Source organism: Poecilia mexicana, unplaced genomic scaffold (assembly GCF_051168715.1).
Source record: "Poecilia mexicana isolate PSO_F unplaced genomic scaffold, ASM5116871v1 scaffold_17, whole genome shotgun sequence".
Taxonomy (NCBI): domain Eukaryota; kingdom Metazoa; phylum Chordata; class Actinopteri; order Cyprinodontiformes; family Poeciliidae; genus Poecilia; species Poecilia mexicana.
The window spans coordinates 11194589-11220471 of NW_028263386.1; the positions used below are offsets into that span (position 1 = coordinate 11194589).

Consider the following 25883-nt stretch of genomic DNA (forward strand, 5'->3'; position numbering starts at 1 on the left):
CTTGTGTTATAATACTGTTTAGATGTGCTCTGCAACACACTGATGCAACATTTACCCAAAGAGCTTTTAAACATGTTCATACTAATGTTAATTTAAAAAGTTTCTATAAGATGTAATACTTTAGGAATCCTTCAAAAGAAGTGATTTGCATGTTGCAGTTTGTTTAAACAGATCTTGTTTCTTTTATGAAAACATATGAAAAAGTTCTTACATGAGCTCACATTCACCGCTGTTAACAATTTTCATAGCATTCACTAAATTTGTTAAGATTTCGAAAAAAAAAAAAAAAAAAAAAAAAAAAGTCTAATATTTTACAGCTTGAAAACTAACTGAAGATCAGAGCAGGACATTTATCCTACAACTGTTTATGTTTCAGCTGATAATCGCCTGCATCCATTTTGAGTCCTTCCACTCAAAATGGATGCAGGCTCAACTCTTACGGCCATTAGTTATCAAGGAGCCAAGAGCTTGAATAAAACTATTTTGAGTGCTTACTGATTAATTACTAACAGGAAATGTCAGCTACAGTTCTGCTCACCACCTGGCATTGTTTTTATTGCCAGATAGCATTAGCTTGTTGAGCTCTACAGTACATCGAAAGCACTGCAGGCCTGGAGGATTTTTTTTTAGCTGGACAGCTCTGGAGCACTGAAAGCTGCTATGTGGTGAGGTCGCATTTGTTGACCATGTTTGGACTATTCATCAATACTCTTGGTGCGTTTAGATAATTGAGGTTAGGTGTGGTGTCATTATCCCAGCAGATAAAACAAGACTTCATCATTGAGGGTTGGGAACCTCTGTGGTTTCTGTGAACTTAAAGGACTTAAATATTTGCATATTTCTTTCTCATTTAGAAGACCTCCTGGAAGACGTTGCTAGCAAAAAAAGATGGTCTAGTTGTAGTTAAAGCTTAATTATGAACAATGTGAAAGACTCAACTGCATTTAATCTTATGTGTTATGTGATAGGTATTTTTAATTTTCTGACTTTCAAATGATTTGTAATTAATACATCAGTTTCTTTAGGACTTGCACTTAAAAGGATTAATGACAGATATCAGAATGCCCCTGGATCTGAACCTGAAAACACAAAACAGAAAACTCAGCTAGAATTATTGCGGGAATAAAAACAAGTATATCAGTAGGAGTCTATATTTGGCTATGAATAACTATGAAAAATTGATTAAAGCAATTATTAATGAAATTATTAATTTAGATCAGAATTACAGGTGGTAGAAGTTAGTGTATCACCTGATTATTAGGAAAATATTAGCCACATATTTCAGTTTCAATTGTTTATAAATACCCATGTTTTAAAAAGAAATAAAGGTTTTTGTTGGTGACGTCAATCAGCTCTAAATTAATTATGAATTAGTTTAGAGAAATTTATAAACTTGGCATGTTTTCCAAATAACCATTTCAAAATGCAAAAGTCACAATTTTGAGGAAGTAAAGGTTCATCAGTTCTTGACTGAATTGGAAATCAGTAACCCTTTTTGGATAATTTATTCACAATCTGTTTAGCAATTTGGATAAGTTAATGATTGAACATAAACAACAAACGATTTTAGTGGCAAACTGTTGCTACGTTAGCTCATGTTATGCAGTTTTGTTTTGAATGTTTTCTGTAAACACTGTTATCATATATGTGTGCCTGTCTGGATTTGCCAAAAGCAGAACACACTTTGCAATGATCAGCTTACCTGAAGCCAAACTTGTCCATTGCGATGGCAAAGTGCCTGGGCTGGTCATAACAGTGATACAGGTTCCGGTCGTCCATAGGGATCAGATCCACGTCACTGAAGATGAAACAGTCATACTCGGCGTCCTTTAGAGCCTCCGTGTAGCCAACGTTCAGCAACTTTGCCCGATTGAATGTGTCTTCACCCAGCTGAAAAGGCAAACAAAAGTTTGTGTTTAAACATTAAAAAAAAAGGTTCTAGGAACGTCAAGCACAATGGAGATGTGAACAATTTCTTTATCCTTTACTAATGTATCCCAACAGCAGCATACATTCCTAACAGCTACCCGAGTAACCCAAACAAGAACAGTGCGAGATTAAACGATGGAAATAATGGGTGGATGTGCTTAAGGTTATTTGTACGGTACTGGAGTCCCTCAATTGAGAATTATCATATGTGATATTTGTGATAGAAAAAAAATCCAATACCACATATATTATTTTCATATGGTTTTCAGCAAACTTTAAAATGCAAGACACAGTCGGATCTAAGACTTATTTTGTTTTAAAGAATCTGAATTATAGTTCAATGGTAGGTAAATCCTAATGTAACCTATTTATTATGAAGCTATGTCCCATGGTTCAACAGGATCAAACCTTGGAAAAATATACTGAAACACTAGACCAAATACAAACCCTTGATAGACTCCACAAAGCAGCATGTCTCCTCCGTTTATATAAGTAGTATTCCCTGAACCCCTGGAAGTTTAGATTAATTTCATTTTTTACTTGGCACAGGAGTCACTTAAGGATATCTTTTTCAAAAAGGAAAATATTCTTTGGAATTAGTTTGTTTACCAAAAATATTTACATTCAGCTGATGTTAGACCAAATAGCATACATAAAAAAATATTATATTTTTGTTATGCAAAAGGAAACATCTGTATAAGTTATTTTTGAAAAGAGATAGTATCTTATTCATTTTGGGGCAGATGAGGAGCTAGCCATAGTGTTGGACTCTGGCCTTCCTTACATATCCGGCTCTGTCATGAATGGAGAGGGAAAATTATGAGTTTTGAAAGGTCAGGCCTCCCATTTGATAAAGGAAAAAACAAACAAACAAACAAAAAAATAACAAGAACTAACTTGAGTTATTTTGGTATTGGAGTAATACATTATTTTCCATTTCACTCAAGGGATGCTTGGTTGTGTCCAGAATGTGGGACCCAGCAGCCCTGCAGTGGATCTCACGCTCTTCTCATTTTAGTACACTTGGCCACATTTTACCAAGAAATGTTATCTTCATCACTTTCTCAGCAAGTATCCTGTTCGGATTTCCTTACCTTTGCTTTAATGCTAATTTCCCTCACCTCCAAGCACACAGATGGAATTTAATGCAACACATCATCAATAAACAACAGTATTTAGTGTCTGCTGTGCTGGTCTGTACAGTATTTATTGCTACATGCAGTATGAATTGATGTGTTCATTGACTCTAAGAGAACCGCCTGCTGCAGTGGAGTGTATCTGTATTTTTCAGTGCATCGACTTTGGTGAAGATAAATGAATTCTGGTCTGACAACAGAGAAGTGTCGGGACAGTCAAGGTTAATATATCGCGCAGTTATAAATTTAATAATGGAAAATGTTTTGTATGTCTCTCTTAGTGAAGCCTTACACTAAGGTTGGTGAAGTCTAGCTCTTTGTCAAGCAGAGGGAAGGTCAAGCAAAGAATGAAGTCATAGTGCAAGCCGTCTATTGTGCTCAAACATGCTTTGAATTTTTGCTACTTTCCTAGGCAACTACAAAGGAAAAGACAGAGAAAGTTATCACTGTAACTCTTCTTTCAGTAGTTGTGTTCAGAGACTCAGAAAAAGGAAGATTTCAATAGAGGCAATGGTTTAGATGTTCATATATATATATATAAGAAAATAGAAAAAAAAGAATGAAAAAAGGTCCTCCCTCCCCCCAACGAAAACAGCAGGCCCAACGACAATCCAAAATGGGTCAACAACTTAATCTGCATTTTACATAAAAAGACGCAGAAGGAACACAATGATTTAATTTTAGTGTCAACAAGATAGTCTCACCCTGACCAGCTGCAAAATCAAGACATAAAAAACATAAACTGCAGTCGGTTTGACTTTTACTCAAGTAACATCGTGTCATGGTGGGAATCTACTTCAGGGTTTTTTATTTGGGTTTTAAGGTAGAGCAACACAATTTCAGTCTCTATAGCTGCAAAGGCTACAGACAAAAAAACCCCAATAGGTTTCAGCTCAAACAGTGGCGAAATGAGCAATAACAGAGTGTCATAAATTTTTACTGCAGTAACATATTCTTCAACCATTAAGGGAGACTGAAACAAGACACTTTAAAATGACTGATGCACGTCCTCAACCCTGTTAAAATAGTTTTCTTTTGCTTTGGGAAGATGCAGTTGACTCCATACATATATTACCAGTTCAGAATGAGTGTGAATCAAGTACAATGGGTAATCCTTCTTGTAAGCCTTCTAATACCTGAGATTTTACAGCATAATCCCCCTCCACAGGTAACAAAAAATCTATTGTCACAAATCCACTGGGGCTCCAATTATCAGATAAATTGATCTTCTGTCTGTATTTCAGAAACAATCTGTCAAGTTGCAAAGAAAGACAAAAGTTAACCGAGGAGTTAAATTAGTCTAAAGGAACCACTGAAAGAAACAATATTTTTCACAACATTGAGGAAGAGAGAGACACAGCTTAACTTGAGTTATATTTATACAAGATGCAACTGTAAAAGCATTCTGGCATTGGGAGAGACGACATAGCAGCTGTCAATGAGACTTGTTCCGTTTTCAGTTGATGATGGAAATGCTCTTAGTGTAGACAAAATAAAAAAAAAAAAAAAAAAAAAAAAAACAGCATTTTTTTATTTTTACCTCTATCTGTACTGTAATGTGTTTGATCATTCAGGTTATTTATTCCTAAAATCTAAAAAAAATCTACTTGCGTCATTGTAATTTGGAGATAATGTGCGGCTATTTATGAGACCAGTGGCTGAAACAGAAATGAAAGGTATTATTTTTTTCTCCTATGAATTTGGTAAGTGGATGCCCTGCTCCACAGTGAATAGAGGTGGAGTTTTATATTTTATATATATATATATATATATATATATATATATATATATATATATATATATATATATATATATATAGAGAGAGAGAGAGAGAGAGAGAGAGAGAGAGAGAGAGAGCGAGCTGCAGGTATTAAATTAGCTGCCGGTTATTATTATGTTATAAAATAATCGATTATTATTATTATTACAAGTATTGTTAGTAATTAATACCCATGTGCTAGAACAAGCATCCAAGTTGTTTTTTGTTTTTTTTTCTCTTAAGTCCTCTGAAATAAAAAGTAAGTCTTTCCTGTTCATTACAGCTGTGCTCACTCTCTGTGCAGGGGATTTATAAGTTAGACTTTTTGAATTAAACTGCCAGTATTATTTTATGTTATTGTATTAACATCTGTATTATTTAAATTTCAAAAGTCTTTTTTCTACTTCTTTTTTTTTTTATTAAAAAGCCAACAATCACCTTGATCTTAAATACCCTTGTCCAGAAATAAACTGTCAGGACATTTGTCACGCCAAACTTAATTTATTCACACAAGGTGTTGGAGTCTGACAGGTGTCGAGACGGAATAAAGAAAAACCAAGCCTTGTTGAGCCTGAGGGCAACAGTGTACCTGTTAATAATCCTAAACTTTGTCTGTGTTGTTCAAAAGAAATGTATTTGGCATTAATTCAATCTGAAAGATGTTCAGAGCCACAGACTGGTCATCTGTATGAGTGCAGGATCACAGATCCTCTGTTTATTTTTCTCTTATTTGTTGCTCTAATAATTAAGAAAAAGAGATGCACCCTTGTAGTAGGCGTGGGCTAGTGTGAGATTCATATGGTCACAGAAACCAAAATAATAACAAAACACAAATGAGGAAATAGAAAGGTTATGCAATATTCAGTTATAATTTTTCCCCCAGATATTTTAAGACTGTAAGACTGCCTAGAATCCATGGTTGCTAGGTATAAAATTATGTAAAAGCAGGCTGTGTAAACAGTTCAGTGTTCATCCGTGTATGTTTTTATTTTTATTTTTTTGAGGACGTCTCCAACTCCCAGCATTCTTTTCACATTTTATTCCTTCTCCTTCAGGCTATTGCGCTTTGACCAAGACTCGCGCCCATTTTGTTGCCGTTCATAGTGCAGAGGAAAGGATTGCTCCACCACAATTTGCTTGCAGTGGCCCACAGGGGGATAGTGAAACTGTTCATGTGCGAATATTTGACAAATCAACAAATTACTGGGTGAAATGCAGAAAGGGCACTTCAATTTAGCAGCGAGAGAGATTTGTGGCTCCTCACTTGCAATTTCACAGCCATCCTTTAACTTTTCAAGGACATTTCTACTCCCTTAATTTTTGATCAGACCCTACATAATTCAGTGTGCATATGCATGTGGGTGGCAACCCCAACCCTGAGTAAATTAGTTTACTGACAACTGTGACAAGTGTGGGTGCAGCACAAATATGGTTTTCCTCAGTTTGCTCATTCGTCTGACTCCCCCCCCCCCCCCCCCCCGAGCATTTATAAATTCAAAGCATGCATTTTCAAAAATACCAACCCCTGTGTTGCATACAAGTTTACTTCATATCTCAAACTTTTCACATTTGCTGCATAATTAATTTAGCAACAAAAGTGGCAGCTGTCATGCACCACACTTTAAATCAAGTGCTCCAGGCTTTATTGATCCAGACAATAGCATGCAGACAAAAACTCTGTTGAGATTATTGTGGACTAATAAGCATTTGTAAATAATGAGCCATTTTCTCGCTGACATTTTGGCAGAAGCTTTTACTAATGGCGACTTGCAATATGCGCGCACTCAACCGACGCCAGATGAAAATCCAAATTAAACAAAGTTTACTTCTGATAAACAACTACAAACTTAATTTACACATCAGTGTTTCCTGAATGCAAATGGCTGATCTATTTATTTAAATCCACTAGTTTAGTTTTATATGAATAATTAAACATGTGCATGGCTGTGAAGACGTAAATTATTTATGATTCAGTGTAAAACTGCTTCACTGCCTGTCACACAGAATTGAAACCAGAGATTTACATACACTGTATAAGAAAACACCAGCATATTCTTCTCCTTTCGACATCAAATTGGACTAAACGTGTCCCCCTTTTTATTTTTTATTTTTTAGGTCAGATAGGATTAATACAATTATTTGTATTTGACAAATGCTAAAATAATAACAGCTTTTTATGTGATTGTGCATGCTAACACATGGATTTTGTGTGAAGGCCATAAGCCTCTTTTAGTGATTGGTAAGAATGACCTTTAAAACTGTATGACAGGATTCAAACATTTTGGGTTTTGTTTCATTAACATCTATGAATTTTGAGCCATTCCTGAAACAGTCAGTTTCTTTAGACCACCTTCATTGCACACACATTTCAGCTCTGCCCAATTTTGTTTCTGCTGTATTTAGGTGAGGGCTTGGTTATGGCCTCTTCAAAACTTTGGAGTCCTTAAATCACTTTATAGCCAGCTTGAAGGTTTACTTACTATCATTATCCAACTGGATGACACATTTGCGCCCCCAGCTTCTACTTTCTGACTTATGTCTTGAGAAGTTGCTTCAGTACTTCAATAAAATCTTCTTTCCTTGTGATGCAATCTATGTTGCAACTTGTACCAACTTACACCCCTGTCCTTCACACTTGGCATGGTGTAATTTTAGGGTTCCAAGATTTTCGCTTTAGAATTACGGCAAGAAAAAACACTTCTATTTTCATTTGATCAGTCACAAATTTTCCCTGAGTGCATTTTCAATCTGTAAGCATGCAGGCACATCTTTTGAAGAGATGAATGCGACACCTTTAGACATATGGAAATTATACACAAGGATTAGATTAGGTGGAGGTACAGCATCATCTTCCTGTTGTTCTGCCTAAAGTCAGAATGTCAGCGAGCTTGAGGTTTTTCCACAATGATATTCTTAGCTGTGCCTCATTTTAAGTAAGTTGTGTTGCATTAACAGGAGCTTATGCAGAGAAAAATATCATCTTGGATTTCTCTGATTGCTTAAAGGCAAAGTAAACTTTGTACATACAAACTTGAAACTGGAAAAATGCCAAATTCTAAAAAAAAAAATAATTTAAAAAATAAATGATGTCAGAAAGCTTACCTGATTTTATCTGATTTTAAGTTGTTGAATTTCTTGAACATAAATATGAAGAAACACACACACACACACATATACATATATATATATATATATATATATATATATATATATATATACATGCACTCCTTACAAGAGTAAAGATACCGGAGAGAACACGAGCTTAAATATTATTACTTTACTGACATAATAAATGTTCTTTTGTAAAGAAATACCTTTAAGATCACTCTGTCTTATGCAACACTTGGACTAGATCTGGATGCAGACTTTAGCCCAGTAACAATAGGATGGATCAGGGGCTCTGTGGTTGTCAGGTTATTGGATGAAAGAAAATGTCATCATCTTCCACCAAATGTTTCAGCTGCTTCACTGCAGCAGCTCGGTGACTGACGACAGGAACTCTGCTCCTTGTTGGGACGTTTGGCAGCTTCTTGTAAAACGTCTGTGAGGAAGGGCATGGCACAAAAACAAAAGGCTGTCAGGCCTGGTAGCCTGGTCCAAAAAAAAAACAATAATAAGGAATGTTTCAGGATTATTTAGCCTCCAAATGCTTTGTCTCACAATATTTAGGGGTTTGCAACTGGAGCCGAGTATTGACTTCTGCAAAATCAATAAGAACCACCTCACCAGGCTTGAGCGCAAGACTGATATGAAAGATAACCTGTGTCAGACTTTGTGAGTTCATATTAAATATTTATGTCATATCTCAGGCGGCTTAAAAACTGACTGCGCTCTTGAAACTTTTTCAAAAGAGTCTCACACACCTGCCAAGCGTCGGCTTTGGGGAATTTCACAGCAAAGTAGGAATGCATAAAATTTACCTTGTCAATCTACACCGACTAATGCTGGGCCATGCTCATAAAAACAGCAACTCAAATACCAAACATTAGCTTCCTTTGAGAAAAATATCAACGCTGCAAAATTCAAAGCAAAGCTGAAAAAGTAGGAGCTTGCAAAAATCTTAGCTGTACACTGAAACATTTTGGGTTTATCCTTAACAACCCTGGTTCACTCCTTGTGGCTGGAGTGTTTAGCATTCACAACTGTTCTTTGCCATATTCATCCATCATGTCCTCAGTGACGTTCAACACTTATTGTCCTCCAAGGGAAGCTCATCTGTAACTGTTATCAGTCAGGGCTAGTTTGTCACTTCAGACGTGAAAGTGAAGTTGTCAAGGCAAAGTAAAAGTGAAAACCTCAAGAGATGAGAAGAAAAGCTTGTCAACATTGATTGGTCCAAGCTACAGTACTGTGTGAAAGTTTTAAACCATCAGTCGTTTCTTTTAGTTCCCATATTTTCTTTTCAAGTAGTTTTTATCAATGGTTCTTAAGTCTTTATGAAGGGCTTTGAAAAAAATAAAATGTCACTTCAGTCATTCTCAACAGAGTCTCAATCTCTACAGCGTACGGTGCTGTGTGTGTGCGTGCAAATGTGGGAAGAGTACGTCTCAGACTTCCTGTTGAAATTCTTTAACTGCAGCTGAACTCTTCACAGATCATGTCTGAACATAGCGCTGGTAAATTCCTTGAGTTCAAACCTTTTCATTTTTGAATGACTCATAGCTTAGAGTTTAGTGAGTATTCAGTAACAAAGAAAATCCTGAAAATCCTGGAATGTGAGAGAGTCAGGATTGGGTTGAAGCTTATGAGAAAATTTTCATATTTAGAAGTAAAAAAGAAGATCCAGACTTTTACACTGTTCTATAGTTTGGACAAATTAAGGTCACACTAAAATTCGTATCTATGTGAAACTCCTAAGTTATAATACTTAGCTGAAATAACTAAGATGTTTCTTGTAGCCATCTACTCTCTCACATCAGTCTGTGGGGAATCTGAGGGAAAATGACTTCCCCTTTGCTATAAATTTCATTTCATTTCCTCACCTGCTTCACCATTACCACTGCTCTATGTTTATACCTCTCTGGGCTCTCAGTCCTTGTCGGATTTGACTGTATTCTGGTCCTTCTGCTTAGCTGTTAAAAACCTGATGGTGCCATTTTCCTAAGTTCTTATTTCTCTATTATTCCATGTAAATAGCGTCAGCATCTTTTTTTTCTTCTTCCTCGGGTTCTGAAGTGATGGATGGACGGATACAGCTTTCAGAGAATGGGAAAGAATATAAAGCCTGAAAATACAAATTATTTTCCTTTCTCCATTTCCCATTTCCTTTAACGTCACAAATTTTGAACTTCATAGTTTCCAGGTTCTTCCAGACTTCATAGAAACCTCATTAAATCAGACAAAGGAACATCTCCCTTCTGCTTCACGTTCTGTCGTTGCCTCAACTCTTCACTCTTTGACCTCCCATCTCTGGTGTTAAAAAAGATAATTCATCCTCTCCCCTCCTCTGCACCTCCTGCTTTAAGTTCATCTTCGAGTGTCCATTTATTTCCTCTCTCCCACTCTCTCCGTCTGTGGTAGGTCCTCCCCGGTGTTTCTGCAGTAATCTGGTCAGTGTCAGGCTCTGTCTCTCTACATGCCCTCTGAAAACCAATTAACCCTATCAGCCGTATCAGGGTATCAGCAGATAAATCCATTGCTGCTGCCCCGACGAGAGACTGTGAGCTCATGACTGATGAGGACCAACGTGCACTGTAACTTCCTCCCAGGTCAGATCATTGCGCACATGAACACACATATCCACATTACACCAGAAATACTGTTGCCATTAAGGTAGATTATTGTCCTGTCAGTGCTCAGTCTAAATGACCGTCTCGAAATTGTGTGTGTATTTATGTGTATGAATGGAATAAGTGTACATCTACACACCAGTCGTGAATGTTGTGTAGCTGTGCAGTGTGTGTGTGTGTGAATGTGGCAGGATTTATCAGCTTTCTGCAGATAGAAGGAGGCTGGGCCTCGCAAGCTATCATTTGCCTGGTCAGTCAGAGCAGGAAAAGAAAGACTGCAAGTGACGCAGAGAGATTTCACCTTATCTCAGTTAATGGAGATTGAGCTGAATGTATGTGAGAACGAGTGAAAGGGGTTTGTGTGTGTGAATAAAAGAAAAAAACAACCAACTTCCCACAAATAGCTGCTGTCTAAATGTAGCATAAATAACAAGCTCTGATGGCTTTCAGTTCAGTGGACAAGTGTACATGCACTGCGTAAAAGAGCACCGACTTATGATCTTATGATTACATAAAACGATTTCATAATGCTAGAATTGGGTATTTAGTCACAGGTTAGCTTAAAGTAGACATGAGTCTCAGTGAAAATGTCACATGATAACTACAAATTTAAATTAATACTTACAAAATCTGTGGATTTACAAAAATGTGCAACTTGATCAAATTGCTTTTATTGAAAACAGATAAGCAACAATTATTCTTCTAGATAATAACAGAACATAACGGCAGTTATTTTATTGTTTTGATTCTGATGCACATGTTTAAGTTATTATTGTGCAGAGTAGCTTCTTTTTGTGATGGTCTTTATAAATTAACTTAATTTCAACTAGTTCAGATTTGCAGGCTAATAAGCTGGATTATTGCACTAGTTACATTTTAAAACGTCACTTAAATAAACACAACAGCTGTCACTCACAACAGGATTTTTTTTTCTTTTTTAAAATGATACGTAGAGTAGTCTTCCTTCAGCCAGATGACAGGTAGTGTGCAGCAACAGGTGGGTGAGGGGCAACGCTGAATTACTTTGTGCTTGAGACACTTTTCCTGATTCTCTCTGGATAGCACTGAGATGACTTTAATCTGTAAGAGCTGTTAAATTTTTATGAGGATAGCAAATTATCATCTCTGGATAATGAGGTTGTTCGTCGGCAATTAAAATGTGCAATTCCTCTCTCAGCCTTTGTACTTTTGAGCTTTGCTCAGAAGAGTCAACCTATTTTCCCTTTCAAATTTAAATGTCAGCATAATATATATAAGGGAATTTTTACAGTAAACTGGTCATTGGTGGGTGTCATTCCATTAGCATTTACCTGTTACAAATAAATCTGAATAACAGTCATATTATTTGTAATCTGACTTGTAATCTGCCAGATAACAAATGATCTGACACAAACCATCTGTTTTGGTTGTGCATCGTATGCACAGCCAAAACAAATTATATCTATTGAAAATGAAGGTCCTTTAGTGAGAATACAATGAGATTTATTGTCCATAAAAATAATTAATTACATCATTAAAACAAATGAGAAACAGCTTCAAATCAGGCCTTTGAAATAAAAGGATTATCTTCACTTTTCAGTGAAGTAAAAGATTAATTCTTTGAATTAAAAAAAAAATCATATTGATTGATTTCATATTTTTAGTAGAAAATGTGGCCCTGCTATTACCTTAATTGTAAAGTTATATATAAAACCCTTTACACAGAAAAAGATAAGAGAGATATTATGTTTATCAGACTTTGTATGAATATTTGTGGCAGAATGTGACTGGCCATGCGTTATTAATAAAAGATGATGATCCTTCCACTGCACCACCACCTGGGAAACAAGAAGCTCATCAAAGCTTGATTACATGCTGCAGTCAACCACACATTCACAAGCACTCTAACTTTTATATGTACATCTAATTTATACCCTACAATTTACAATCATGTTCACAGCCTTCTGCTTTATGAACGCTTGGCACGGAGCACAAAGAGAGAGGAAGAGCGTGGCGATGCCAGCATCAAGCCAGAATAACTAATCTGGTGTAACGACTTTTTGGCCACACAAAGCAAAAGGCCAAGCCATGGAGGCCAATTCAATTACTTTTCTGCAACAATGTAGTCGATAGTCCCAGGTTGGGGCAACATCAACACAAGAACGGTGCCAAAGCAAGGAAGCACAAAAGCACAGGGCAATATCGTAATTTGGTTTGTAGTAACAGCTGTTTTAATGTAGAAGTCTACACCAGCATCTCCACATGAAAACAACAAGAAAGACCAGAGCTCAGCCCACAAAGGTGTCTTTAATTTCTGGGTCATTGTGGGAAGGTTTCAGCAGTAAATTAAAACTCTTGGATGTGGATTTGTTGCACCATGCAAAAGGAGATGGAGAAATTATTCCCATTTATATAAGTTCCTGCCTGACTGGATGGTAGGGTGCTTTAATAATGTTACAAACATTAAAAAAAGAAACCAACTACCTTTCAAAAGAATATATCTTAAATACCGTATTTTCCGCACTATAATGCACACCTTCAATGAATGGCCTATTTTGAAACTTTTTCCATATATAAGGTGCACCGCATTTTAAGGCGCATAGAATAGACGCTACAGTTAGGGCTACCACTCGTCCCGTATTGAACCTGTACAGCACACGATTTGTTCCGTACTCTACAAATGTGGATGTGTAATAATAAAGAAGTGGTCCCCAAGTACTTTATATAGTAGGCTGCCCCAGTCATTGTTTCACTCACGGTGTTGGTGTTGCGATATTGTTGTCAACTGCTTTCTGGGTAACACAAACCAACCGACATGCTGCCGCAGCAGTCTCTGACTCTCTTCCCCTCCCCTCTGGCTTTAAATGTATAGGGGCTGGTCCCTAGGTAACCCTAGTCTAAGCACCCCAGATGAATCTCTAAAGCTACTTTGTTGACATAAAGAATGTCAACAAAACAGTCCCACTCCGGATGGCGAGGAGAGCCTTCCGCGACTGGGCCAGGACGTGGCCGGACGATTGTCACCCTTCTCCGTTCGCGCACAGCATGTTCGTGGAGAACGTGGTGCTAAATGACCAGCAGACGACCTGATTCTAGATAGGTAGATGGCTCAGTCAAACTTTATTAACAAACCAGTGTTCTGACAACTATCCCAGCATGCACCACGCGCTTCTTCTACGGGCGAAAATGAAGTTGGCGGCTGCTTACCGTAGTTGCTGGACCTGTTGTGGCTCAATATTGGTCCATATATAAGGTGCACTGGATTATAAGGCGCACTGTTGGGTTTTGAGGAAATTGAAGGTTTTTAGGTGCGCCTTATAGTGCGGAAAATACGGTAACCTAAAACTTAGGCTATCCTGTATGACTTAGAGTTGCTGCTCATGAGTCATTTCTTGTGACTCTTAATAAACATACATTGCAGTAGATGAGTGTAGAGATTAGTAACGGTTTGTCACGTCAGCCAGGCAGTCAAGACCACAAAATCCAAGGCTGAGATTGAGCCCAACACAGAAGAGAAAACCAGCTTGAAATCGGACATCCATTCCTAATATTTGTCAACATAAGAAAACGTGAACAGAAGCAGAGATACAGCAGGTAAGATATGCACAGAGAACACAGTATGAAGTCAGAATGACAAAGCGCAGCACACTTAGATGCATCCTCCAACAACACTGTCTGTCAGGAAGAAAAGGAAGAGACGATTGGCTCAAAAACACATGCAGCAACGTGACAGCATAACCGAAAGTGGAGAATGGCGTAAAAATCAAAGAGAAAGGCAAACAGAACAAGGAAAAAGAATAAGAGAAATAAAAATTTGACAATAATGATAAAGGAAAGACTGCCAAGAGGAATGACAGCAAAGGTCAGAGCTCCCCTGCAGAAATTTGGCCAGCGTGTGTCACTCAGGAAATACAGTAAACTACCCATACAGAACACACACACAGATCACACACACACACACACAACTGCCACCTGACAAGTAGCGAATGGTATGCTGAAGTGGGCCTGCGTGGAGGCGAAGGGCGCAGATTTAAACCCCTCCTGACATTTTGACTAATATGGGGCAGATGGTTGCTGCAGCACATTGCTGTGGCCTGCTGCGGCAGTCCTGCTCATGCAGACATATAGGAATCTCGTGGTGACAAAAACAACTGTGATGCTTAAAAAAAAAAAAAAAAAATACAGAGGGACACTCTCCAGAGGGAAAGAGAGTTTCTCTGTATCTTTCAGGGATCAAAGCCGTTCCATCTGCAGCATCAAGGACATTCAGTATAACACAACTCTACAAGCTCCCAGCTGGGAACAGGATTCCTTCAAGCCACCTTTGTTGCAGAAATAAAGCTTCATGCAAGAATAACTATGTCCTAATATCAAGTATAAAACGGTCAAAAAAGTTTGGATGAAACAGGATTTTTTAAAATATCCATGGACAGAGTACAGAACTGAGACTAGTTCACTGAAAAATATGAATCCTTCAGTAATTAGCCACATAATGAAAAATGCAAAAAAAAAAACAAAAAAAAAAAACGTTTTTTTACAAACTCGAATTTTAACCCAAATTTCTATTAATTTATTTGGTGTATAAGTTGAGATACAAAAACAACAAAAATAAAAGCAAGATCTCTTTGAAAATACATAAATTGCAAAAATTTTAATTTTGAACAGCAAGGGAAACAAAACATGTACATGCCTGGTACATGTGACCAGGCATCATATTTCCGTCTTATATTCAAAACTTTGGAGAGCCTCTATAGCGTCTAGCCTTAGCTTCCTGTTAATAGCCCACAGATATTCCACACACCTTGATTGTAACGAGTTGTTTTTAACCTATTTTTGCTTTTCACCACCAAAATGTCCCTCCTACTCCCCCATCTAATCTTGACAAGACATTTTTATTCTACTCAACCACTACTCACTGGATACTTTCTTTTTTGTCATTTCTCCTGCATGTGAAAAAAATGCACCAAGTAGCTGTGATGCGACTGGGTGATTTTCTAATTAACTATTTAGACTCAGCTCACATTCTAACATTTCAGATGTTATTTACTCAAACAAAAAGTCTTGCTCTATGAAACTTCTTTGTTCAGATTAAGGGTCAGTCTTCGTTTTTGCACACACTTGTTTAAAAGTCCTTCCAACCTGACGCTCTAGAGATTTGGATGACTCACTCTTTCCCATTTCCCATAAGGACCAATATGGGCTACCATCTGCTTTGCCCCAATCATGACAGAACCTTCTCTAGTTTTCCATCACCTTGAGAAACTGCTTGGCATGTGTTTGTGCCAAAGCTGATAAAAATTGTAAAGCTCTTTTGTACCAGCAAAAGGTTCTCAGACACAGAACTGAAGCCAGTAAAGGTATAATAATACTTTTCACTGGCCCCCAAATCTGTTTCATAGTAGAAAAAAAATAATCCCTGAAGAAGTATCTTAAATCCTTTATGTCGTTGTTCTGCTCCTGGTAATCTGATGTGACATTTAAATGAGAAAAAGTTTGGATTGGTGTAATACTATTTTGTTCGATACGGGTTTTATTCACTTTAATAATGACATTTTTAAACTTCAAGCAAGTAACAAATGACCAAAATCTATGTTTTTAGCAAGGACAGCTTCTCTGTGCTTATATCTTCATATCAAATATAAACTTTTTAACATATTCCTGGAACGGTGCTATTGCCTGAGCAAGAGCATCCAAGCTTTTAAAGGTGTAAATGTACCTTCCTAATAAAACGCAAGGTGTCTGATTTAAAGCTGATTTAACAAGCAAAGCAAAGCAAATGAGCTAAAATTAAAAGTGACATCCAAAATGTACCCAAATGTTAATGCAGGTTAAAAAATACACTATGGGGTTATGTGGGAGTTCTATAGGAGCCAAAAAACGTTTATTATTTAGAGGAGAAAGATTATCCAAGGCTCCTACAGAGACTTGTACACATTGTACACAAAAGTTGTCTGAAGTTGAGAAGTGAAGAAGTCCTGCAATAGCTGGCCTAAATTATATTATTTCATAAGGTTGACGAAGAACCAAGAGCAGTAAACCATTTAACTCCTCATAAATCTCTCTTTCCTCCATACATTCCTTGGGTTTTCTGTCATATACTACATATATTTTTGCTTTTGTTGCATCATCTCTTCTCTCCACTCTGTCCTGCAGTTCCCAGCTTTTGAGTCTCTTGTTTATAGTTTATTATTGTTAGGCTTCCCCGTCAAAATGTCTATAACCTCTTTTTTTTGTTTATCTTTTTACTTAGGAAACCTTGGTAGACAAATTAAAAGCTTCAACTTTAACTTCCTTTCTGCAATCCTTATTTATTCAGAAAACTAACTTTATTCGCACTTACTTTTCATACACCAAGCTTTGACATATTTCAAATTATATTAATTATGCATATACTGCACATTTGTTAAGTTCAAGCAAGCAGCAGCACTTCCGTCTTAACAGTTGTTAAGAAGAAAAGTATGAAGGCTGAAACTATGTAAAAACCATGATTTATTATTAAAATGAAACCCAAACATTTGAGTATTATGAATACTAACTGATCCTAGTAGTTACTTAAGTCTTAGCAGATATATGCAACAGCTTTAAACGGTCTTCTCCATTCATTTTACCTTCTTCTTTTACCTAGAAGCATGTTTTCACCATTAAGAGGAGGTTTGCATGCAGTGATTAGGAAGTCCTTCACTTTACCTATTATCAGCATGCCACTGGATGCAGATAAGCTCCTTGTGGGACAAAAAAACAAACATAAATTAGGCCCTTAAAAACAAATGTGCGGTGAAAGTACTCTGCAGAGATATGCCTTATAATCTATAGCGGCATTAATAGTTGCTCTATATTATTCATAGCCATGCACACTGCGCTTCCACAATACGCCTGCTGTAGTGATGAATACCACAGAAGAATCTCGTCTCACTGAATCATTTGACTTATGTTAGTGTATGTCTTGGGAAGGACAAAGGGTTATAAAACTCTGCATTATCTATGTATAACCACAACCACAGTCTTTAGCTGATGCAGGATGATAAATGTCCATACACAGGAGGACTTAATATGAATAGGAAACCTACGATAATGAACGTCCCTTGCTGAAACGTCAACGGGAATTGTAACAATGGAGTCAAACTGCTAGGACTGTACAGAGCATGTCCCCCTTACATATATATTTTTGTCTCAATAAAATTAAACGGTTTCCCAAAGGAAAAAAAAAAAAAAGCCTCCATTAATGGGTGAAACCAACTTTGCTGAGGTGATAAAACAGTGTTTTTTTTAACTTTGAACCAACATCTGATTACAGAATTTTATTCAACATAGCAACAATTCATTTTAAGACACTCGGTCTAAATTTGTGTTCTTCTCCTCGCCAAAGAAGCTCAATATGATTGGAAGTCTTAGTAAATGTCTTTTGCCTCCCAATCTAATGCACAGAATGACGGTCTTTGATTTTCTTCTTTATAATGAATGAATTGCTGTGCTTGAAACCTGGGATTGCACGGAAACGTGCATCACAGCTCAGCAATTTAAAGTCCATATGAAGAAAAAATGCAGAGAAACGTGAAATAGGAGATTGCAAAAGAAAACCTGGTGAAAAGAACTGAGTCACATGTAAGAAAAGCATAAGAGAAGATTGCAAATTTGAAAGCTGCAAACCTTGGCCCTAATGACACACAAAAAACACACTAAGAGCTATTCTTCTGTTCTATAGTTGAAGATCTTTACTTGCATTAAACCATGGTTGATTTTCATTCATGTCATAGGTGTAATGTGTATAAGCCAGGTCTGGGTATCTCACCTTTGTGGCTGACACAAGGCCCATCTAAGCTGCAAACAGTACAAACAGATGCATACAAATCTGTACAGACCAATTTGATATTCAATTTAGTTTCCTCATTCCCAATTATTATTTTTTTTATTTCAGCAAAATGATACAATTTAACATATTGTATTACGCAATATAGTAGCATAAAGCAACAGGACAATGCTTTGCAAGTATATAATAATAAATAGCATGTGACAGAAAAGAATAAAAGGCTTTAGTAAAGTTGTCCATTTTAATAAAAATCTCCTCAAGGATTGAATATATTCAGTGGTTTTTATTACTACTCATAAATGAGAAAATGTCAGACATTAAAAAATACAAAAACTAGTCTTATTGTGAAATTAAAACCAATTGTAGCAATAAATTAGCTTAGCTGTAGAGAGAGTGTAGCACAAAAGAGAATAAAATAAAACAAGAGCTGATACTGAAGAAAGTAAAACCACTCCACAGCCAGTGGTTGCTATGACATAGGGCTGGAATGCAGGGTGGAGGCAGGTAGGACCATGATAATGTAGAATTACAGAATTAAAAGCAATGGACTAACAAAAAGACACAGTCCAGAGAACAAAATCCATGACAAGAGTCTTACAAACATAATTAAAATAATGCACATAAACTCAACAGAAACACAAGCAAAACAGGAGATGAACAAGAAGGATCTGACAATGACACTAGTAAACCTGATTACTTAAATGCAGAACCAGTGAGTCCGGTTAACTGGCTGCAGCTTTAGTTGAAGCAGGGAGATGGAGGAAACTGAAGGGCTGCAGAATTAGACAAAATGAACAGAAAAGGAAACTCTGGGATATGCAAAACATTAACAATGAAATACAGAACAAAGTAAGATAACAGAAAACTAACCATCAAAGCGACTAACTGAACTTAAAATCCTTTGACTCATGAAAGAATTCCAAAAGAATATTTCTAAAAGTGTAAACTTAGAATTCCGACCTTAAAATTTCACCTAAACAGATTCTACCAGAACAAACAGAAAAACAATCGACACAGCCACATTTCATCCACTGATGAACTATCAAGTCCTCAAATCTGTATAAAGATTGGTATGAAGTCAGACTTCATACAAGTCTTCAAATCTTGTATAGATTTGAAGACTATACGCTATATTTGCTTAGTGTAGATAAGCAAACAGTGTGCTTAGCTACTCTATGTCTATAGTATATCACTTCCGGTTCTAGAGAACCACCATTTCTCGCGACATGAAATGACCCTCGCACATAATACGCTACTCGAAATTAAGCCCCAGCAGAGACATTAGTGCCCTTCTTGCCGCAGGAGATTAAGTTTGTCTTCTAAATGGCCATTATTTAGTCTCTCCTATGTACATCCATCATTGTGTAGTTTGGCTCATCCACAAGTCATGACTGGGCCAGATTGCAACGAACAATCAGATCCACAGGGAGGATCATCAGGGCTGCCCTTCCCTCCATCCAGGACTTGTACAGGTTAATATCAGGAAAGGGGAAAAGGGCATTGCTACAAATCTCATACATCTTTTTCACACGTTGTTTAGACTTTTACCTTCAGACTGGTGCTACAGAGTACAACTTATAAAAGCGTGCCATCACAGAATCACAAGATAAGCAAATATCACCATGATTTGCGTGTGTTCAAGGCTCAAGTCAACAAACACGAAATAAATAAAAGTTGCTTTGACTTTGTTTGTGGTCACCAGATGCATGCAACTCTATTGGATTTAAGAAAGCCTTCCTGCTTTTATTAAATGATGCTGTGTAGATTGACCAATCCAGGTCACAAGACATGAGTCAGAGGAAAATGAATAATCTGCTTTGATGGAATCACAGGCTCACCTTTGAGTCATAACCAGATGAAGGCATATTGTATCACCATGCAGTAATGCAATAATGCTCAAGTACTATCTGAACACGGAGCGCCAATATGAGGCAGAGTGAAAGTACAGGTTTTAGTCTGAGAGGATAGATTCTCCACATGATCATAAAGCCAGAATGTGACTAGTCTGCTTGCTACACAGCAGGAAAAACTTTATGTTTGTGATGGAGAGTGTGTGCGTGTGTGTGTACCCAGGGCAGTGATCCAGTAAAAAGAGGGGAGATTTCATCATCTCACCAGAGAGTTACACGATGCTACATGAAAACTTCAAGCCTTGTTCAAAACTTTAACAAGGACAACAAAAACTGCTGTCGCTACTTCTCATCCTGCTACATGCATTGTTGTATTTAAGAATGCTTTTAACTTTGGTATAAAACGGAAAATATGACAAGAACATTAAGAAGCATGTAGCATGACATTAATGAAGTCTGTGTCCCATTCTGCATTTGGATGAGAGAAGTCTGTCTGGTCAGATAATTATTTCCTGATTTGATCATAAAATATGTCCAATACCTATCTCTGCCACCAAGCATTCAGCAAGACGAGGTGAGTATATTAAGGCTCTAGATTAACTAGCAATTTTATCAGGACATTTGCAAAGTTTTTACAATAATTAGGAGACGTTTCATCTATGTGCTGTATATTTTTCTCAAAAGTCTGGACATATTGCTCAAAGTCTGTAAGTTTGAGTCACTTGGACTCCATGTACCAGCAGAAACTATTCATACTATTTTTAGCCTAACTGAACTACATAGTTACACTCAGAAATATACAGTACTCCCTACATTATGGGAGTGACAAGGCACTGGTTCAGACACTGTCAACTTTGAGGAGGAAAAAAAGGAATGTGTTACTTTCTCTCCAGAATATATAAAAAAATAAACTTTTCAAACTGCAAAGTGTAGATTGTTTTACACTATTTTATGTAAGCAAGTGTAGATTTTCTAATGCTCATCTTAACGCCCATCGTCGTCATTGTCTTTGCTTTCTGTATGTTTGGTGTTACTCTTTGAATAGAAGCGTTATTGTTTCACAGAGAGAGTCCTTGTGGAACCTAAGGGCTGGGTCTGGGTGCCAAAATTTACATAAGACAAATCAAGGCTGAGCGGACAGTGGGGAGGGGAATGGGATGCCTGAATAGCTGAAAAGACAATCATAAATTATTTAATATTTTCAAATAGAATCACTCTGGGTGAACATAAGCTATAGAATCAGAGAGAAGAATATTTCTGGAGAGCTACTTAGTTCTCTGTGTCTTAGTAGGCCGTTGAAGTGCAAAGGAGGTATGCAATAGTGTGAGAAAGTGCACAAATAAGCCACGTGATTTGACACTAAATACATTTGCCCAAATTTGAACAGAAAACCCCTCAAAAGAACTATTCTATTGACTGAAACAAGACCAAGACTTGAAAAATGAGGCTTTATTAATTATTCTACTATGACCACTAGAGATAAACAAAGTTGTACCTGCTGCTTAAACTATATTATTTATGAATACTGTACAGCACTTTTGTGCAGTTGTTTTGTAAAGCGCTGTATAAATAAATTGACACCGACACATTTGCACATGTATATCCATCTCCATGGAACGTGTAGGACACCCTGTATGCTCATGGTGCATAGTTTCATGTAACTCAGCTAGCTGCATATGAATGTATCACTATTTATTGTGATATATGCAATTGTGATGTTTTCTCATTCATACAGCCATGGTCAGTTTAGTGCTAAACTGTCCTGCTGCATAAAACGCATCGATTAAGACCATGACCAGATGACGGTTGTGGGTTTTGCAGTCACTCTAACGTAGATAAAATGAGAGAGTAATGTTCTGTGAATCCCAGCTGAGCAGCTCTCCCAGCTTATATATGAAGGTTAATAATTTTATTAGCGGTGAAGGTGATTCAGTGCTGTCAGCTATGGATTCACACATGCACGGGACAAATCTATTTACTGCTTCCCAGTTGGAAAAAAAACAGCATCACCACAAAAAGGAAGGTTGAAGGAATAAGACGCATTGTAAGTACATGGAAAAAAGTGAGAGAGGGGGATGCACCTAAGAGCATGTCCATTAGGCTGTTTTAAAATACTTCTCGCCTGAGTCTCTATCTTTTACACTTGACATTAATTCTTGGAATGCCTGCTGGATAATAGATACGAGTCTCCCTTTTTATGCACCCTGAGAGTCCAAATACAGTTTTCTTATTCAGCAACAAAATTCATTCATGATAATATTCAATTGTGGTAAGTTTGTTTTGCTAAACCAAACAGATTTTTTGAATAAATACTGTCAATGTGAGAGGTCCCTCTGTGGTTTTAGGCAATCCATACTTAACATCTTCTTCCATTGCTGCCTCTTGACATTTTGTTTCTATACATGGAAAAAATATTTAAAAAAACAGAGTTGCTTTGACATATGTTTCTGCACATAAGTTGACTTTTGCTTCTTGCTTAATCACATGATTCCACGTTTTAAGAGCATAAGAATATCTGAGATGTTTCTTTTCTAACCGACTGACTCAGCTCATGTCGTTCTACAATTTAGGAAGGAAGATTTTATGATCCCAAGAAACTCCAATCCTACAGACATGATCAAACAAGACTAGATCAGAGTGGAAAATGACTAATGCATGCACAAAGCATAGAACATAAATAGCCAGTTGATGTTTCTTGAACCAGTAGGATCATAGGATCATTTACCCCAAAATGATCAGAAAATGTTGACGGAACATGTTTTCCTCTGGATGTGAAAGAAGATGGAGGTGGGAATGGAGCAGTGATGCTTCAAAGAGGTTTTAAAAAGATTTAAGCATGAAACACGAAATGCACTCATATGTCAGTGTTGAAAGAGACCGCAAATCAAAAAGGAGGGAAGCAAAGTAAGTAACAAAATAGCCCGTATTGATAATTTCTAAACAATATTTTAGATGTATATTATGGTTATGTGGTGTATATATATTATATAATTATATATATAATTTTCAATTAAGAATTTATATTTTACATATTTTCATTTAAGCATTTTCTATTTTGTACTCTTCAGCAAAAAAATAAAAAAATATTCAAGTCGTCTTTTCTCTATGATTCTATGCATCAGAGTTTGAAGATGAAAGTATTACGCAGGATGTTTTTTACTGAAATAGCAAACTTGGAGTTGGGATAGAAATAAAAAAAAGAATAATGATAAATATTCACTTGCCTACACTATATTTCAGCAATTGGGGTATATTTGATCAAGCAAGGTGAGTCAGTTGATTGACATTATTTGGGGACGTTGGTCTGCCTTTTTATTTTTTTGTTTTCTTTATGTGTTAAAAAAGTTAACTAGATTTTGTTACTGGTGAGGTTTGGTCCAATTAATGAGACAGAAATCCAACAAGCTCCGCAAATTCTCTCACTGCTGTCCTTAGCTGCTACTGCGTACACGTCTGTCTCACTGGGACCTTTCAATAAGAGGAAAAAGACAGAGGAAAGTCACCCCAGCATATTGCCAGCAGCGTGGGTTACGAACTTCACCTTCACTCATGGAGGGATAATCAAAACACTGGAGTGTTTAATCCGAAATATGTCTCGTGAACCATAAACCACTTCACACAGTTACTTCACACTTCACCGCAGCAGAGCTGGATGTACTTCACAGACTCTCGATCTTAGTTTGACGTACGGCTTCTCTAAAGGGAATACCACCTTGTGATTTGCTGCGCTGAAGGGCTACTGTGATGCTTTGTCTTTCAACTTTTATTTCGTCTGAAATGATAGAATAGCTTCAGCTGGCGGTTATACTTGGCAGCTGAAACACCCCTAAAGGACTGCTCAGACAAGTCCCACCACTGTAGGCTCAACCACAGCTGAGAGCACCAGCCTCTCCACTTTTTTCATGGAGCAGAATGTTAGAAATAACAGTGAACTGCAGACATATGTACACCCTTCCCACCACTTCTCAAAATATTTTGTCCAGATTTCATGTTATGTATAAATTTTTTAATTATTTCTTTTTTTACAAATGAATGAGTGACTTGTGTTTATGTAGGCCACATTGCCATGATATCCCTAAATCCAGTGCAAACTGTGGTCTTCCAAAGTAGCCTAATTAGTAAGTAGAGAACACACATGTGTTGTTGTTCTGTGAAAACTTTGGAGGTTTGTTTGAGAACATTAGTACATAAATTGCCTCGCAGAGATGAACATAACAGACAAGTCATGGAGTAAGTCAGGCTAGGTCACACATTTCAAGAAATTGCAAGTTTTGGACGTGATGATCCATCAGCCATCATCCAAAACTGGAAAGAGTACAACCTGACTGCAAACCTATCAAACATGGTCATCCACCTAAATTGACAGGGTAGGTCACTAGATCAATAACAACAGAAGAAGCTCAGAAGATTATGGTGACAAGTCATATAGAGCCATATACCAACATTATATAAGCAGAAGCTTTGGTCAAACCAAAACTGAACTTTTTGACATATATGCAAAGCACTGCATATCGAAAACTAACATTGCACATCACTCTTAACATACCATCTCCAGACTCTCTTTCCAGACACTTTCCATCCATCCGGACTTAGCTTGAGCTATTTTGCAAAGAAGAACTGGCCAAAAATATCAGTCTCTGCATATGTACCTGTAAGATTTTAGAAACAGACACTGAAAGATGAGTAAATTCATTACAAAAAAGGGGTTCTACAACTTAATACAATTTTACAATTTTTACGGCAAAAACAAATAAATACATGTGTCTTTTCCCTTCAACTACATTTATTCATTATGTTCCTCTATAACAGAAAATCCAAAAAGAAATAATAAAATTTGTAGTTACATGACATGTTTCATCAGGGACTATGAATACTTTCCCAAGATAATAAAATATTTAGAATGAAGGAGAAGAGAGGACTTCCAAGATGGTTACTTGGAAAATGTATTAGATCTTAAAGAAAAGTAGCTAGTCTGTTAAGTTAAAATACAAATGGGACCTACTTATTGACTGCAAGATGTTAAAAGCACAAGCATATCAAATACAAGTACCCAATATTAGTATTTATGCCAGATATAAAGGATGAAAAACCCCAAAGGAATAAAAGGGCTGAAAAAAGTTCCCTCTTTGCACAGCCAGTTGTCTATTTTCAGCTTAATGACAATTATTCTTATCTGTACCAGCAATTAATGAGTTTTTCCTTTTTCCCTAGTTCCAGATTTCTATCAAGTTCAAGAAATTTGGCTCAGTTGAAAGATAATCAAAAAATATCCCAAACGAATTTGTCCACCTAAGCTTTTTCCTGAAGGGAGAAAAAATATATATTTTGAAGACAGTTACAACTCAGCCCCTTGGGCACAACAATGAGTCTCACTGCCAGAATGATAAAGCACATGATTTTACAGCTGTGTTATTGTAATCATCCAGTTTCAATCCCAAAACAAGTTAGCGGAACATTTATTTATTTATTGGACTTTGATGTCTCCATATCTGCTCCCATTTACCTTGCAGTAAATATAATAAATAACTCTTCAAATTAAATCTCCATTACAACTTTTCTCTGAATATTGGTTTGATAATTCACATTACAAGCAGAATCTACAAGCCTTTTTTTAGGCAAGTAAAGGCACAAAAAAAGCATGTCATCTTCAATGCGGCAAAGGCAACTCTCTCTGTGTTTCAAACCCAATTTCAT

The 25883-nt window shown here is 36.8% G+C and overlaps 1 protein-coding gene across 1 annotated transcript in view; it reads right to left on the reverse strand.

Moving 5' to 3' along the window:
• The window catches only part of b4galt2 (beta-1,4-galactosyltransferase 2), a 174707-nt gene that overhangs the window by 54674 nt on the left and 94150 nt on the right, over window positions 1–25883 (reverse strand). The window contains exon 5 of the mRNA XM_088014444.1: window positions 1703–1890. Within this exon, the coding sequence (XP_087870570.1) occupies window positions 1703–1890 (188 nt within the window). The remainder of the gene's footprint in view (window positions 1–1702; window positions 1891–25883) is intronic.